Below are 17,736 nucleotides of genomic sequence, written 5' to 3'. Positions count from 1 at the left end.
AAATTCAATACTCCTCTTCCGAACCAACAACCTCGGACACCCTACCCCAAGGCCGTCCTGCTGGTAAAATTTAATACACTACAATGTACTGGGGAAAAAAAACATTTTGAATAAAATTAGATATATACTATATTCATCTCCGGAGGGAAATTCACACTTCCAGCAGTATCCTTGTGTTGAAAAATAATAAAATCAAAGATATAGAATACAAAAATACCCAATATAGCGTGTTATTAAAGAGCATTTCAACAGTGTTACGAAAAACACACTGTAATAAAATAGGGTAATATGCAAATGTGGGGTTGGGGTTTAATGTGGGCTTTTACTCCCCCGGGTGGGGTTAAAGAGCCTCATGGCATGAGGGAGAAATGATGTCCTTAGTCTGTCCGTGGAACAAGACTGACAGCAGTCTTTCGCTGAAGTTGCTCTTCTGTCTGGAGATGATGCTGTGGAGTGGATGTAATGAATCACTGTATACTGCAAACATTTCATTATGACCAATCTATCTTCGGGACTGTACACATTCCTGAACACAATGCAAACCCATAATGTAGCGAAACCATAAAAAGAAGCTTTATATCGAGGTATCGCTGTAATTTTGCATTTTGTGTTCCATTTACTGTAAATTTAGAAATTATATCATTCAGAAGTTATTTTATCCGTGACTTTTGTTTTTGCATTTTTATCATAGTCACATAACTAACAGTGATATAGCTTTCAGCTTTTCCGGTATTCCCCTATCTTGGGCATGTCAACGCCCCGCCCATAAAATGTTCTTGCGTCTGCATACTTAAGAAGCCGAACCAAAGTAATGAAAATGATAAACATTCAATTACATTTTAAGACAAACTCTCTTCAAGTGTAAGTTGTTCATTCACTCATAAAATATTGAAACTTGAGAGATAACCTTTTCTGTGCCACGGACCGGTATAATGTTTGACAACATTCTCCTGAAAACGTCAGCCAAATAGTATTAGCAATAATGATAACAATAATAATAAGCCTAAATCTGCTGTGTAATTGCTAGACCAGTAGGGATCGATCTTGATGACATGGAAAAAGGCATTACATTTTATCGCATCACATCATTTCTCACGGTACCAAGTTGTACTAAGTTGTTTTGGCTGAAATATTTCCCATAATCCTCCATTACAACGAGGCACCGTGTGATGAGATAAAATCGAATGTCTGTTTTGTGTCATCTACATTCCTAGTGGTTTTCTGGTTAGAAATCGGTTAACTCTCCACTGCGAAACCAGTTTAGATTCCCATTGCACCTATTGCTGGGCAAATGTGGTCAGCGGCGGTATTTGTAAACAAATCTATTTTTGTTTCAATCGATGATACACTGCTCTAAATATTCGTATCTAATGTAGACTTTGAGTTTTTTGGTGGGGCCTGGTGGTTGCTGACCACTGCTGTAGATCGTGGTCAAATGTTTCTTTTTAGTCTATATGGTGTAGATCAGTGGTCGGTAACCAATGGCTAGCTTTGTTTTGAATATATCTGACGCAGACAAATTGATTAGATACAAATTTTCTACACATCGTTCCAAGTTCTCAAGGGCAAGGCTAGTTAAAGGGCGGCAGTGGCTCAGGAGGTAGAGCGCTGGTCTTGGGATCCAGAGGTCACAGGTTCGATTCCTGTTCCCTCAGTGTTATATGTTGAAGTGTCCTTGGGCAAGACACTGAATCCCTATTGCCTCAATAAGCAGGTAGTTGCCTTGCATGGCTGACAAGGCTATCAGTGTGTGAATGGGTAAGTGTGAAGCACATTGTAAAGCACTTTGGGAGGTCTTCAGTGACTTGAAAAGTGCTATATATTGCATTTATATACTTTGACTCTAATTGGATAGCTTGACATGTTAAAGGTACTGTCCAGTATATATCGAAGACATTTTTAAGGTGTCACACAATTTTGGTTGTATATCGTTAAGGATTTCTTTATATATGTAAGTTCATTAATTCACTGTTGAGACACCTTAAGATAAATATCCACAGAACAAACTGTAAATACACCAAAACACCAGCAGAGCAGTTTGATTGGTGAGCGGTAAGATGGGTGGAGACATTTTAAGTGGTGTATTTATATGGGACACGGGCTTTGACATTATTATTTCATAGATTTCATTAAAACATGAAATGTCACACAGTGGAATAAAAATGTGCTTGAAGTGTATTTTCTCGAGTGCAGGCAGGAACAGGTTCATTCAATGAAGACACTCCGTTGTTAAATTGGAATACAGATTTATTTAGAGAACATCGCGCGGATCAAATCGCGAGGCCTCACTCTTTCGTGGACAATGAAAAATAACAGGTGGGGACTGGGCAAAGGAAGCCTGGAGCCCCGAGCCGGGAACAGGAAGAAAGAAAATAAGCTTGACGGCTTTCTTGACCACCGATTTGGTCACATGCATAAGATCAGCCACTCCGGGGCAGGTCTTAAGTGTCCAGTCTCAAATGAATGGTTGTGAGGGTGGCGCTCCTCGCACAATAGTGGTTATAACATAAAAGTGTGTAAGTGTATACCTATTAACATCTGAAGAAATGTCACGGTTGCAATGGAGCCCAATTGTCCCCGCCTATGTGGCGCCAGCTGCGGCCTATTGACAGATTGGCTTTCCTTCTATTTAAGCTCAGTGCTCTCATTTTTCCTTTGTCAATCCGTCAATGAACCTCTGCCACGCAAGACGTGGGTTTTGACCCGGTCCTGTTCCTGTTGGTATTCCCTGTCCGGTATTGTTCCCGTGTATTTTTGTCAAGTCATGTTTATTTGTATAGCCCTTAATCACAAAGAGTCTCAAAGGGCTGCACAGATCAAAGACTATTGCAAACTACAGACTATTATGACAACATCCCCTTATATTTTCACTATAAAATATAGGTTATTCATATGCTTTAGAATAGAAGTGTGTTTTAAGCTTAGATTTAAACATTTCCACTGAGGTTGCAGATCGAATCTCAGGGGGAAGAGCATTCCACAGCACCTGGGCCCGAATGGAGAACGATTTCGAACCTGCGGATCTCTTCTTGGCTCTTGGGATCACTAGTAGACCAACATTTTCAGAGTGAAGGCTCCGGACCAGAACATAGGGGAAAATTAAATCTGAAAGGTAAGAGGGAGCAAGTCCATGCATGATTTTGTATACTACCAACAGAACCTTAAAATCACATCTTAAGCTAACAGGGAGCCAATGCAGGTTAGCTAAAATCGGGGTAACGTGGTCAAACTTTCTTGTCTTCTGTTTCCATTTTCGTTCCCTCCTATTTTTGTCCTGTTTAATAATCTCCAGTTTTCGTTCCCGTTGAGTTCGTCCTGTTTATTTTCGATTTCCTGTCTGTCCCTTCCTGTCCGGTATCGACCCTATCTGTCCGATATCAACTCAGGCAATTGGTATCGATCTTGTCGGCCTCTGGCTTCCTATCATTTCGCGCCAGACTGCTGCCCAACGTGCATGACTCCCCATTTCCCGTAAAATAAAAAGCTTGTTTGAGTAACGTCACGCGTTTGGGTCATGTTCCGGTTCTTGACAAAAACAAGCTTTTGTCTGGAGAGCAGGGTTAAGTGGTTATGTTAGATTTCGTCTCAAAATTTATGGAGTGGCTCTTTCTCCCCCACCCCAAAAAAACCCAAAATATTTTGCTTTGATTGCTCTTTCAAAAGGGTTCTCAACCCCTGGTGTAGATCAAAACAAGTAGGCCTTCCTTTCCACTTCACTGCAATACTTTTCACTGAGCCCCATCGCCCTGCAAAGGGACAAAATGTACACTGAATTCACACAAACCTTTGTCAAGAAAAAAAAGTCCACTTACGCCACCGGAACCTACTTGAGCTCCCTTAACTTCTTCTGTTTGACTTCACTGATGCGCTTGCGTCGCTGCTGATCCTCCTGGCTCATTTGACGCACGTCCATCAAGTTCTTCTTCCGCTCGGCGGCAGCGGCCCGTTCCAACTCCTTCATCTGCTTCCTGATGGCCTCGGAGTGACGGAGCGCGTTCTGCCGCTGCTTTTCGTCCTCTTCCTTCTGCCTAGCGCTCGCCTCTTTCTGAACCCTGTATGAGCGGCAAAGCGGGGGTAAGAACAGAAACCAAGGAAACAGTCGTATCAACGCTCACTTCAAAACTCTTTCGAACTCTGCCTTCTCCCGGCCAGCTTCCATGGATAGGAGCTGCTCTTTTCGCTGGACCTGCTCCAAGCGAGCGGCTCGAATCATGGCCTCCTCCTGAGCCTTCTTGGCAGCCAGCTCCTTTTCTTTCCTTCTCCATTCTCTGTCTGCAATTTCTTGGTTCCTCTTGGCACGCAGCCCGTCCTTCCAAAAAAGGGGATTGAGATGCCTTATGTTTGTGATTTCAAGAACCAAGAAGAAATCTGCATACTAGAAAGCACTCTCCATTCGGGCCCCAGTGCTGTTGAATGTTCTGCTCTCTGAGATAAGATCTTCAACCTCAGTGGAAGTGTTTGCAGGAAGTGTCTAGATCAGGGGTCAGCAACCTTTTCGGTGCGGCGTGCCACGTTCAAATTTCCTTGTAAATCAGTGTGCCACACTAAGATTAATGACTCGCACAAACTTTTTTTAATATCCAACAGAGCTGTCATTTTACACCAGTCCAAATATACAACATGGATAGACATTTTAATCGTGTAACTCACTGTACTACCTCATAAGCAGATAATTAGTATATAAAAAGAAGAAAATAATACTTAATATAAAAAAGAATGATGTGCTTTATGTTTTTATTTTTTACAGTATAATCTTAAACCGCTTTGTTAAACAAATTACGTTATTAAATGTACTGTACTACCTCAAGAGCAGATAATTGGTACATGAAAAGTATATAAAAATCTACTGCCACCTGCTGATATGGATGACTATTACAGTTCCTCGTCTGAAGAGTGCAAAAATACTGAATACATTTTTGGAAAGATAAATTTCCAGCGTCACACTGGTATAACTGACCTATTTATCTTCCACTATTCTTGTTCATCAATTAACTAAAATATGATTGTGAACAACATGTGGAAAGGCCTGTAGCAATTCTGACTTCAACTTTTTACCACAAGAATTAACCAGAATCAACCATTCTTCATCAACTATAAACTACAATCACAAAACTAATAATATGGTCAGCTACTATACCATTCATCAATGATATCTTGTTGCAGAAAATGTCAAAACTTGAAATAACAGCAGCAATGCAGAAGGCACGCGCTTCTTTAAAATATTCGCCATCAGTAAGTGCTTTGCTAATCAGTGAGCAATTTGTTCGATAGTTCAGGGTTGGTGTTTTTAGCGGCGGGTTTTAATGTCTCTGCCTTGAATTGATGTTCATGTTTCGTCTCGTAATGACGTTTATCACTTGATGCGCGAGATACAACGCTCTCGGGGCATAATGCACAAAATGCACGGTCATTTTTAGCACAAAGCCCCAGTCATCTGTCCACGCTGGCTGGAGAGAGCGCGATCTTTTCGCTCGAGGAGCCGTCATGATTCGTTTATTTATCGCGCGCCTGTGTTTCTCTCTCTCTCTTTGAGGCGCCGGGCAAACTCACACTGAAAAACCCACGTGAAGCCTAACGTAAATCATTTACATAACATGGCGCGCAACTGAAGATGACAAAATTTCAGGTAAATGCGCTTTATTAAAAAAATCATTATTATTTGGCCGTGCGCTCGCGTGCCACTGCTGGCACGCTTGCCATAGGTTGCCGACCACTGATCTAGATTTAATACACACTTATGTAACGGGTGTAATAATAACTTTTCTTTTATTGAAATTCCTGCTGAAATATCTCATCTCATCTCATTAGCCGTACCGCTTATCCTCATTAGGGTCGCGGGGGGGCTGGAGCCCATCCCAGCCATCTCCGGGCAGGGGACACCCTGAACTGGTTGCCAGCCAATCGCAGGGCACACAGGGACAGACAACTCATTCGCTCATTCACACCTAGGGACAATTCGGACCGGCCAAATCACCTGAAATGTATGTTTTTGGAACGTGGGAGGAAACCGCAGTGCCCGGAGGAAACCCACGCAAGCACAGGAAATCTGGAGCTGGATTTGAACCCACAACAGGTTCCCATGACATGAACTGTGCCGCACAAGCGCTAACCATTGCGCCGCCGTGTATAGTTTTTGGTAAGTGTCCTGCAATGATGAGTCCAACAGTGCCACCTGCTGGTATGGGGTGGGGTTTGGTTTTGGCTTATGACATGTGACCGGGAGGCGGGGTTTGTTGGCAGTCTACAGAGAGAGCTGCTAACGGTAAGACACATCTTTTGGTGCTCCACAAAAGAAGTTAATTTTAAACATAATAACCACAGCTGACAAATCTCTCAACATGCACAGTAATGTGATTGATGTTGTCAAGCTGTTTGGATTTATTTTCGTTTTGTTTCTGTTTTACTAAAATGTTAATTCCCCTTGTAGAGATCAAAGAGTTCAAAGCCAGCAGAAGAGCTAATGTTGTGACTCATTTCATCTGCAGGTAAATTGTATCCGTTGTTATACTCATTATTGTTCTTATTTCTATTTTCTCATATATATTAAAAAGGATGATGCTGGTTAAAATTCAGACTAAAGAAAAATATGTTGAATTCATTGTAAACGTTAAAAAAAATCCACTATACGATCTCTTGTTAAAAGTATCTTGTTAAAATGGATGTAAAAATGTATTGTTATATTCTAAAATGTATTTTATGTAAATAGAAAAGAAAGCTCTTTGATATGCTTTGGGCAGTCTACAGAGATAGCTGCTAAAGAGATCAAAGCCAGCAGAAAAGCTAATGTTGTGACTCATTTCATCTGCAGAAACTGTAATAGAAAAAACCTCATCATCCAGTCCAGCGTGAATGTGGATCTTTGGTGGGACAGGTACACCGCGGTTACACTTATATTTTATAGCTTATGAGTGATGTGGACCTTATGCTTTTTATTTTCTTGTCCTTGAAGGAGAAGGTTATGTAAGTTAAACGGTGCATGCATTCTAAACCTCTGACCAGAACCGGGACCTGCAATCATCAGAACTCTCTGCCTTGTTCAACATTGTGAGACAGAAAGCTTGTCGTTGCTGTCAACTGGACTTTTTACATGATTTCTGTTATTAACTTATATTTAATGTGGATGTTGACTGTGTATTTTCTGGGACTTGACTTATTCATCCTGAAAGGGAGATGTACAACCCTCATATACAACCCCTTCTCAAGGTTTCTTAATTTTCCTCATACTAAAGTTGTTTGTTTTCTCCTTGCCCTCATGTAGGTTTCAGATCAGGGTATGTTGTATTTGAGTGCAGGCCTTTGAGATTTTATGTGTTAAAAGGACATACAAATAATTGTGTTTTGACTTGACTAGATGCATTTTGGCAAGATGTTCTCATCCCCAAAAAGTTTCTGAAAATTTCTGACCTGATCGGCCTTGTGGTCTCTCGCTCTCTCCTGCTGAGCTCTCAGCCTTGCGATTTCCAACTCCTTCTCCCGCTTGATCCTCTTCTGTTCTGCTTCGTACTCAGCCTCTCGTTGCTGCGGGAGATGTGGAAGTTAATGAAAATAGCACTCAAGAGAAACAACCAATTCATTCATCAATCCATACATCGGTGACGTGAAGTCAGCGTTCAAGTTTTTTCTCATTTAACATAACAATTTTTGGATTTTATTTTTCAAAATTGTTAAATTTTCATATTATTAAAATAACTCGTAGGTCACGTTGTCCGGTTCTGCACGGTTGCCATGGCGCCCAGCTGGCACCGCCCCTTGACACCGGCTGACTCGCATTTTCTGATTACTCCTGTGGGTACTTAAACCTGCTCTTTTGAACTGCGCTTTGCCAGATCGTTGTTGAAAACTTGTTTATGCATGGTTATACTTGTTGTGCTTGTTGGACTTTGTTGCACTTCGGTGTAACATTCTGAGAGATTCCTGCAAGTTCTGTTTAATTCTGGAAATGCCTAGTTGTAGTTTTGTCTGTGTTTGACTCGTTTTGTTTTTTGCTCTGGTCCGTTTGTGTTTTGGACAACTTATCTTTCTCAATTAAAGTGTGAGGACGTCTACGCAAATGAGTTCCTACTTCCTGCTTTCCGATCCGTTTCATGACACACGTATTACTGTGCTGAGCGTCTGCAGATGCAAAGTGAGGCACGCAAGTCCCCTGCCTCAAAGCAGAGGGCGATAGTGAGACCAAGGATTCTGATCTGATGCACACCTCAGCCCTGGCTAATGGAATTAGTGAAAGTATTAGCAATCTATCAGCAAGTCAAGCTATCAAGTAATTTATTCCTTGTTGCATGGACTTTTCTTTCTTAAAGGAGGATTACCTAACTACCGATGCTTTTATTGAAATGAAATGATCTGCATTTATATAGCGCTTTTCAAGTCAATGACTTCCCAAAGCGCTTTACAATGTGCTCCACATTTCCCAATAGCGGCCTTGCAGCCATGTAAAGCGCTAACCTGCTTATTGGGGGTATTAGGGGTTCAGTGTCTTACCCAAGGACACTTCGACATGTAACACGGACGAGCCGGGATTCGAACTGGGATCCCTTGATCCCAAGACGAGCGCTCTACCTCCTGAGCTACTGCCGCCCCAATATTCATTCATATACTTCATTTATAGGTTTAGGAAAAACAATAAAACTTTTTTTGATGATATACTTTATATAGTCTTGCTCTGACAGTCAAATGATAAATGAAATGTAGGTTTATTTACTTGTAAATTTGACTCTACATCCCCAGACACAAACATTACCGCACGTCACCGCCACACATGTATCCAACCATCTACCAAAGGTACCATTTATTCATCTTTTCATGTATCCATAGATTATTAATCCATCCTTTTCTCCATTCATCCACCATCCTATCCCTTTTAGCTCCAGATTGCAAAGTACAGGGGAGCAAATAAGTATTTAATCAACCAGGAGTTGTGCAAGTCCTCCTACTTGAAAAGACAGGGGCCTGTAATTGTCAACATGGGTAAACCCGAAAGCATGAGAGAGAATGTGGAAAAAAAAGAAAAATATATTGTTTACTTTTTTTTTTTTTTTATATTTCCAAATTAAAGTGCCAATTAGGTATTTGGTCACCGACAAACAAGCAAGAATGTTGGCTGTCAAAGAGGTCTAACTTCTTCTAACAAGGTCTAATGATGCTCCATTTAATACCTATATTAATGGAACCTGTTGAACTCATTACATCTATAAAAGACATCCATCCACAAATTTAGTCCGTCACACTCCAAACTCCACTATGGCCAAGACCAAAGAGCTGTCGAAGGACACCAGAGACCAAATTGTAGACCTGCACCAGCCTGGGAAGACTGAATCTGCAATAGGTTAAACGCTTCGTGTAAAGAAATCAACTGTCGGAGCAGTTGTAGGAAAATGGAAGACATAGAAGACCACTGATAATCTCCTTCGACCAGAGGATCCATGCATCCATGGCGTCAAAATGAATACAAAAATCGGTGAGCAAAAATCTCAAAACCACACGGGGGCACCAAGTGAACGTCACACAGAGAGCAAGGACCACAGTAAAGAAAGAGTACTATCGGTAACACATTGCACCGTGAGGGACTCAAATACTCCACTGCCAGACGTGTCCCCCTGCTGAAATTAGTACACGTCAAAACCAATGTTCCCTGTAATTTTCCACGGGTCTGAGCGTTCACACAAAGTCGGTGAGCAACGCTTGAAACAACAGTGAGCAACAGCAACCCCAAGTGTGGCAACTAAATCAATATCAAACATGTCCAAAACTTGACATCAAGTTACCTTTTGCTGAGTTTCCGGCAATGCAAAACTATTTTTCTCTTTTGAATGAATTGACTCATGTACTATTGCAAAGGTTGTACGGCCTACATACGTCGTTTGTTCTTACAATTCTTTCACAAGATATCCATTTCTTTTTATTTCCTGATATATTTTGTCGCATAACATTAACATTTTTGGGGGCTTATTTAGTCGGTTGTAAGATACAGAACTGTACTTAATCACATTTTTAGTGGAAGTACAATGTTGGCAACAAGATTCACTTGATATAATTGGAATTTATTGGAATGCAACACAAACGTTTTATTCTTTTTTCAGTGTTTTTCTTCTACTTTTTTTTTAATTCCTTAAAAAAATGTCATTGTGTTTATTTTTTCCGAGCTGTTACTTTTTTCTTTTTGTTCTCTATTTACTTTTTTCCTTACATTTCTTTCTTTTCTTTTTTCTGTTTTTTTTCTAAATTTGTCCTTCTTTTTTTCTCTTCCTTTTATTTCTTTTTTTTCTCAGCTTTTCACTAATTTTTCATTTTGGTATTTTTTTCTTTTTTGTTCTATTCCCCCCTTCCTTTAAGTCATTTTGTGCATAATTTTACATAATATTTGGTCATGTTGGGATTAAGGAAGCAAAAACAACCTGAACAAGCCGGTTCCTTTTAGTGAGCCGAGCCAAAGAAGCCGGTTCCCGACAAAATCTACTAACTTTACTCAACTCCGTTCTACTTCGACTCGACTTCAAAATACCGCATTTAGGACACAACGTCAGAGGAACCCGTGTATTTTTACCTTCATGCACTGTAACTTTGACTTAAGTCGTTTCTTAATTAGTAATTTTGAGCCCTCATTTTTGTGCGCTGGCTAGATTTTGTGCGAGCAGTGCGCAATTGGGGAACACTGGTCAAAACCCGTCTGCTGTTCGCTGGAGAAAATTTGGATTATCTAGAAAAGGATTGGGATAATGTGTTATTGTCAGGTGATACTTAAATTTTACTTTTTGGTAGAAACACAAATTCTTGTGAGAAAGAGTAGGAAAAAGAATACTGATTTGCAACAAAAGAACATCATACCTACTGTTAATCATGGGGTGAAAACATTCTTTGGAGCTGTTTTTCTGCAAAAGGACCAGAATGGCTGATCTGTGTAACGTAAAATAACTAATGGAGCTAAGTAAGAGAGATTTTGAGTAAAAAATCAGCAAGGGCATTCAAGAAGAGACTGGCTGGGTCTTTCAGGATGAGAATGATCCCAAGCACACAGCCAGAGCAATAAAGGAGTGCCTTTGTAAGAAGCATTTCAAGGTTCTGGAGTGGCCTAGGCATTCTCCAGATCTCAACCCCATAGAAAATTTGTGGAGGGAGTTGAAATTCCGTGTTTCCAATCAACAGCCCCAAAACATTATTGCTCTAGAGGAGATCTGCATGGAGCAATGGGTCAAAATGTCACGGTTGCCAGGGCATCCAATTGGCCCCGCCCATGGACACCAGCTGAAACTCATTGACAGATTGCTCCCTGTCACTACTTAAACACTGTCCTGAGAGTCGCCTTTTGTCGGAGCGTCTGCGAAACTCTGTTTTGACACGTCACACCCTGAGAATCTCCGTTTTTTTCCCTGTGTTTTTGCTCCTGTTTTGCTCTCGCCACGATCTGTTTGATTTTGACCACTTCCGCGTTCCAAGCATTCTACTCCCCGCGACCAAAGATCTCCAGATCGAGTGTGCGCTCCTTTCTCTTCTCCCCAATAAACTGTTAGTAACGTTACGCGAGTGGGTTCAGCTGCCTGTTTCCTGTCCTGGTCCTGACACAAAATGCCAGCAAGAATGTTTTAAAAGCTTGTTAAGAGTTTCAGAAAACGTTGGGCCTCCGTTACTGCCAACAAAGGGTACAAAACAAAGTTTTCCGATGAACTTTTAGTATTGATAAAATACATTCTTTAAAGATCAAACAATGTGATTTTCTGGGTTTTTTTCCACATTGAAAAATACTGATTAGAGGCTCCACAGAAAAACATCCAGGATGTTAATGTAATAAGAAAATTAAGGATTTTAATCTTTTTACTGGCTTCCCTCTGTTCTTACAGCACTGTTAGCAATAAGTTGGGGAAACCAGCCCTAACCAATAATAATAACTACCCCAAATATATTTTCCAGTATCAAAAACCTGACCAATTTGTTTTTAACGAATTCCAATTCTCTCATTTCGGCCAGCTTTTCCTCTTGTCTCTTTATTTCTTGCGCCTTAAGCGTCTCGGCATTGATGCGCATGACTTCCTGGTGGAGACGCTGCTGATCTTGCCTCTTCTTCTCCAGGTCCTGCAAAATTCGAGCCAGTCAAACAAAACTGTTTTTATTTTATAGATTAAAATCATTTTTTTGTGGTACCATGAGCTCTTTCATGTTGATCCTGGCCTGTTCTTCTCTGGTACGATGTTTCTCTTGCTCCTTCAGCTCCTCTTGCACCAGTTTCTCCTCCAGGCGCTGCTGGATCTGTTCAAAGATTTGTTTTTTCCCGCTAAGGAGAACACAAAACGTACATTCCGGATGTCATCACTGCACAGAAAGTGGTGAGTGTTTTTGTTTTTTCTTCTTCTGAGTATTCGTTCACCTGATCCTCTCTTGCTTACGGAGCTCATCAATCTGCTCCACCCTTTGCAGAAGCCTGCGGCGCTCGGCTTCCATCATGGCATCTAGACGCTTTTCTTCCTCCAGCATCTCTGTCTTGATCTGCTTCTTCTCCTGGATTTGGGCATCACGCGTGGCTTGGCACTGAGCTCCGAGAATCGCCTGAGGAATCCACAGGTATGCAATAAACTCTAGATAATAAACCAAGATAATGCAGTGGCTTTTGTGGCTTCAGAGCTTCACGGGTCTAAAAGATATACCTTACCTTCTCAATAAAAGCATTTATTGACTTGACGCCATTGAGCGCGAGCTTATGTCAACTGAAGACACGGTGTGGACACTCTTATTGTGAAGGGGAGGGGGAGGCCCTGACACAATGCTTAGTCATTGCCGCTTCGCTCACCCCCTCCTTCAACTCCTCCCACCTCACCCCTTTCTTATGTGGTGCTCAGTTTATCAAGGAAGAAACTCGGCGACGCGGCGTAAGTATATTCTCTTCCGTCACATTTCATCTCAATTTTGACATTATGATACCAAAAGCGAGCGGTTGTTTGTACTACCTAAACACGGCTAATTGTGCGTGGTTTCGTGTATTTGTTGTAAAAGCCGTTCGATGCCGCTAGCTAAAGTATGTTGTTATTGTCAGAAGGTAGCTCTTTCACTTTCATTAAAATGAACACAGACCATTTTTTTAACTGTTGTTTCCCAAAACGCTTCACAGACACTCATCAAAGATCACATTTTCACTGTTTTTATTTTCAATATGTAACCGGTAGTGTTAACAAGCGAAATAAAGCGAAATAGCTGCATGTGGTTGAGAGCGGTTAATACAATCATACTGAATGGTTCGTAGTGGTTTCGCCGCAGTCCTATTCCGTGTACATACAACATATTTTATAGTTTTTTTTGTTTTTTGTTATAACATGAATTTCACTCTCTCTCTCTCTACCTGTGTTCTGTATGGTGTATTGTATACAGGGGGTGTATACTGTATACCTGTATATGTTTTTTTAAGCATTTTTGAAGGGGCCCCGCTACTTTGCGGATTTTCAGTTTTCGCGGGTGGTCTTGGTCCCCATCAACCGCGAAAACCGGGGGATTACTGTAATATATTTTGCTGTCCAAAATGTTCCACCAGCAATTACAGTCGGTGTGTAGGTAGGTAATATTGGATTAGGTCACTGCCCATATTCAGTCATGATTGTGGATCTTTTAAATTTATAACTTGTTCATTTATTTAGTCGTTATGATGTAACTTCAGTTATGTTTGATTTTCTTGTCAGAAGTAACGTTAAGCGCTGATGTCAGGTTTATCACTTTACTTCTTTGAGTGGAATACATAATGAGGGACAGGAGCATCAATTTCAGCACATAAGGATATTTAATCAGCTCAAGAATGCCATCATTGAAGATTATGTTGAAAAAAGTCCAGCTTTTGTTCCTGTTAACAAAATACTTGTCGTGATTACTCATTATATCACCTGGGCCCGCTCGTTTGGCGCAAGCTGCTGCTAGTTACCTGATTGGTTCCCCGTCCTACTTAAGCTCAGTCCTTTCACTCGCCTGTTGTCAGTCCGTCAGCAAACCTGGTTCCCTGTTCTTTTTTAAGCCCAGTCCTGTCACTCTCCTTTTGTCAGTCCGTCTGCAAACCTCTGTTGATACAAGGCAAGCTTTTTTGACCCTGACTCCCGCCTGTCCCGTTTTTGCTCCTTTTTGTCTCCGGCTACAACCTGTTTTGATCCCGAACACGTCTGCTCACCTGTCCTGGCTTACGACTCTTTTCCGACCCCCGACCACGTTTTTGCTCGTCCTGTCCCGGCTACCGACCTGTTTTTCCGTCCCTGACACCGCCATTGCTCGCTACGGAAGATCCTCTTCTGTATGCGGATCACAATCCGAGTGCGAGAGCGACTTGCTTCCCGCATCCAGCGAACGCCGGATCGTGGGCGCAACCCTCCTCTTTCTTTCAATAAAACTGGTGATAAACGTTACACAATTGGGTCCTGATTCCATTCTGGTGGTGACAGAATCTGTATGCACATACTCCTAGTTAAGTATATAGCTTTTTCTTATTCCACATATGATAGTAAACTGCTTTTTTGCCTTATTAAGTTTGTTTGGGGTGTATGTTTTGGGCGGGGAGTAGATTGCTTCACTCACCTGTTGTCAGTCCGTCAGCGAACCTCTGTTTTCACAAGGCAAGCATATTTGACTCCAACTCCCGTCGGTCCCGTTTTGTCACCCGTTTTCCTCTCGTCCCTTCCTGATTTCCCCGTTTGTCTCCGGCTACGACCCGTTTTTTTACCCCGACCCGGCGAACGACCCGTTTTTTTTTTACCACAACCACGTTCTGGTTATCCCGTCTCGGCAAACGACCTGCGTTTTCCGTCTACTACGCTACGATTTCCCACTCCGGGAGATCCACTTCCGCATTCGGACCATGTTCCGATCCCATGAGCGACTTGCTTCCCGCGTCCAGCGATCATCGGATCGCTGGAGCTGCCTTTCCTCTATATTTCAATAAACTTGTGAGTAATGTTACGCATCTGGGTCCTACTTCTGTTCTGGTCGTGACAATACTATTGCTTTCCACAAGCAAATGTTGAGCGCCTTGGGTAAGATTACCCCAAGGATGATGAGGTTTCCGGCAGAAGGATAGTGCTCTATTTAACCCATGGACCCCTTTAATGTTTAACTTTGTAATAGATTTATGATCAGCTTATGATATTTTTTCTGTGACAATTATTGTATACCACCTCAGTTTTCAACTCATTTATGCCCGGAATATTCGGTAATAAAATCTTCGAAGGAACTCTTCATCTCAAGCTTTTATTTTGACCAACTTTTTCTTTTATAATCTGGATATAAAAAAACATATCAAGGGAGAAAATCAGTAGCTCGTTACTTAATCAGTTAGTCTTCTTCTACCTAAATCATTAAAAGCACTTATTTGCGGTACACTACACCATACAGCGACTTCTAGTGGTCAAATAATACAAACTTTCCCTTTAATGTTTAATTTTGAACTTTATAATAGCAATTCAATCGTCTGATGCACGGGTGTCAAACAGGCGTCCCGCGGGCCGGATCAGGCCCGCTAAGGGATTGAATCCGGCCCGCGAGACAACACTTAGAGAAGCGCAAGAGAAAAACAAGCTGCAGGTTGAAATATGTCCACTTGATGTTGCCAAAGCCAGGTGTCTCTCACAAAGAAGCTGTACTTGTATTTATTTATCTCTCTCTCTCTATTTTTCTCTCTCTCTCTCTCTCTCTCTCTCTCTCTCTCTCTCTCTCTCTCTCTCTCTCCCTCTCCTTCTTTCTTTTCCACCCCTTTTCTCCCACTCTGTCTCTGTCTCTTTCACTCTCCGTGTCTCTCTTTTTCTCTTCCTTTGTTGCTCTTTGTCTCTTTCTCTCTTTGTGTCTTTTAACCTTTTTTGCTCTTACTTACTTTTTTCCTTTTCTCTCTTTTCTCTTTCTCTCTTCATACCCTTTGCGCTTTCTTTTCTCTTTTCTCTCCTTCTGTCTTTCTATTTCTCTTTCGATTTCTTTCCTCCTCTCCCTTTCCTTCCCCTCTCTCTCACGACTTTTCATCTCTTTTGTTTCTCACGCTCTCTCCCTCTCTCTCTTTTTCTTTCTTTGTCCTGCCTTCCCTCTTTCTCTTATTTCTTTATCTCTCTTTTTCTTTCTCTTTGATCAACTAGTTCGGCCCCCGACAGAATGTTTGTTCTATCGTGTGGCCACCGAGTTAAAATGAGTTTGACACCCCTGATCTAATGGATTGTCGATTTTCTATCACAGGGATAGGAAACCACCTTACTCTTTGCATTTGTGAATTCCTACAGCCTATAACCGGTGGCTCATTTATGCCCAGAATATTCTGTAGTAATAGCGTTTGAAGGGACCGATAATGTCAAGTTCTTATTTTGACCGAATTTTTGTCTTGGATCCTAAATAAAAAACAAATTTGGAGGGGAAAAAACAGTCAGTCAGTCAGATTAATCCGTCTAAGTCATTAAAAAGCATACAGTTTCTTACCCTATTGAGTTCTCTTATCTCCTCCTCCTGCTCCATTCTGAGGGTGTAGGCTCGCTCCAGCAGACCTTGTGTTCGCTCACGAGCCTCGAGCTCCACCTCACTGGGAGGCAACTTCTCCTGACGGGACGCGTCGGCCTCCAGCATCTGCCGCTTCCGTTCCTCGGCCGCCTTCTAAGTTTACGTGTATAAGCAATGAAGACAGTTTCAGTATTTTTGTTTACAAGCTACAGTGTCCATCATCAGTGTTTTCCAAGCATTTATTGCTAGGCTACCCAGGAGCTTCCAGTGTTTCAAAATTGTCCGAGCGAAGGTCTTGAGTTCAGTTTTAGTATTTTTTTTGTTATAGTATTTAGTACCGTATTTTCCGCACTATAAGGCGCATCGGGTTATAGGGCGCACCCCCCAAAAATAGTTTTTAGTCCTATATTTTCCATACATAAGGCGCACCGAATTATAAGGTGCTACAATGGGAACGTCGACAAAACAGTCAGATATTTCAGTCAAACTTATTACCCCCTTAACATTCCGAAAGCTTGCAAAGAAGCAAATACGTGTCTCAGACATGTACGGAAATAGTGTCTGTACGATGTCACCAATCACTCAAACGCATCGTTCCAAATATCATTCGGAAGGTTAAAGTCTTGGCATTCAAGAAATGCCAAACATTTCCTAGTTTCCATTTTATTTTTTGCTGGCAACTGTTTGGACAGCAAAGTAAGAATTTTATTGTGCAGGGAAACGGGGTTCTTTACTGTGCATATGACGATAAACACTTTGAATTTAATTTAGTTTAAAAATAGACTCATCACAGAAACATCAAGATCGTTATAAAACAAGATACCGGGAAAATATAAAGCCGCATAGCTCACATAAGTTCTCTTGCAGCCATCACGTTCATTAATGATACGTAACCATGGTCTTCTTACAACCGTGAGTGTAGTAAATCCAGGGGAGTAAAATATTTGCAAATACAGAATAGTAAAAAATGTTTTCTCTATGCCGTAGTGCAACCCAACGTGTGATTCACATTCATCTTTTTCGGCCAATTGCAGGCTTTGTTTCGCCCCTTTAGCCTATGCGAGCCTGTAAATGATAAAAAGGATCCGCCCCCTTTACCTCCGAATAACTTTAGCCAATAGTGACTGATTCAAATGATTATTGACACATTGGTTAGGAAATGAAACGCCGGTATATAAATCCCAGCATACACCGCGGACGACTTCGCCTTCGGGGGAAAATCTAGTCGGCGGCTGCTTGCCTAAGTTGCAAGACTTTGCGACTTAATATTGATCCATATATAAGGCGCACTGTATAATAAGGCGCGTG

At 41.5% G+C, this 17,736-nt stretch overlaps 1 protein-coding gene and 1 long non-coding RNA gene across 2 annotated transcripts in view; one reads left to right on the top strand and one right to left on the bottom strand.

Moving 5' to 3' along the window:
- Nucleotides 1-3,099: 3,099 nt before the first annotated feature.
- Nucleotides 3,100-17,736, bottom strand: part of cfap45 (cilia and flagella associated protein 45) — a 19,661-nt gene continuing 5,024 nt past the window's right edge. Inside the window, exons 4-11 of the mRNA XM_088346179.1 lie at nucleotides 16,411-16,581; nucleotides 12,359-12,537; nucleotides 12,136-12,265; nucleotides 11,920-12,066; nucleotides 7,405-7,518; nucleotides 4,116-4,309; nucleotides 3,828-4,052; nucleotides 3,100-3,746 (exon numbers count right to left, since the gene is read on the bottom strand). Coding sequence (XP_088202305.1) covers nucleotides 3,686-3,746; nucleotides 3,828-4,052; nucleotides 4,116-4,309; nucleotides 7,405-7,518; nucleotides 11,920-12,066; nucleotides 12,136-12,265; nucleotides 12,359-12,537; nucleotides 16,411-16,581 — 1,221 coding nt within the window. The 3' untranslated portion in view covers nucleotides 3,100-3,685. The remainder of the gene's footprint in view (nucleotides 3,747-3,827; nucleotides 4,053-4,115; nucleotides 4,310-7,404; nucleotides 7,519-11,919; nucleotides 12,067-12,135; nucleotides 12,266-12,358; nucleotides 12,538-16,410; nucleotides 16,582-17,736) is intronic.
- LOC148358796 (uncharacterized) lies at nucleotides 6,036-7,107 on the top strand. The gene is made up of 4 exons (XR_015851532.1): nucleotides 6,036-6,136; nucleotides 6,428-6,485; nucleotides 6,809-6,871; nucleotides 6,950-7,107. It is a non-coding gene; the product is annotated as an uncharacterized LOC148358796 (long non-coding RNA).

The sequence above is a fragment of the Urocampus carinirostris genome, chromosome 10, assembly GCF_059441175.1.
Source record: "Urocampus carinirostris isolate Australia breed hairy pipefish chromosome 10, RoL_Ucar_1.0, whole genome shotgun sequence".
NCBI lineage: Eukaryota > Metazoa > Chordata > Actinopteri > Syngnathiformes > Syngnathidae > Urocampus > Urocampus carinirostris.
The sequence above is the reverse complement of the archived record's forward strand: the minus strand, read 5'-3'. Positions and strand labels throughout refer to the sequence as shown.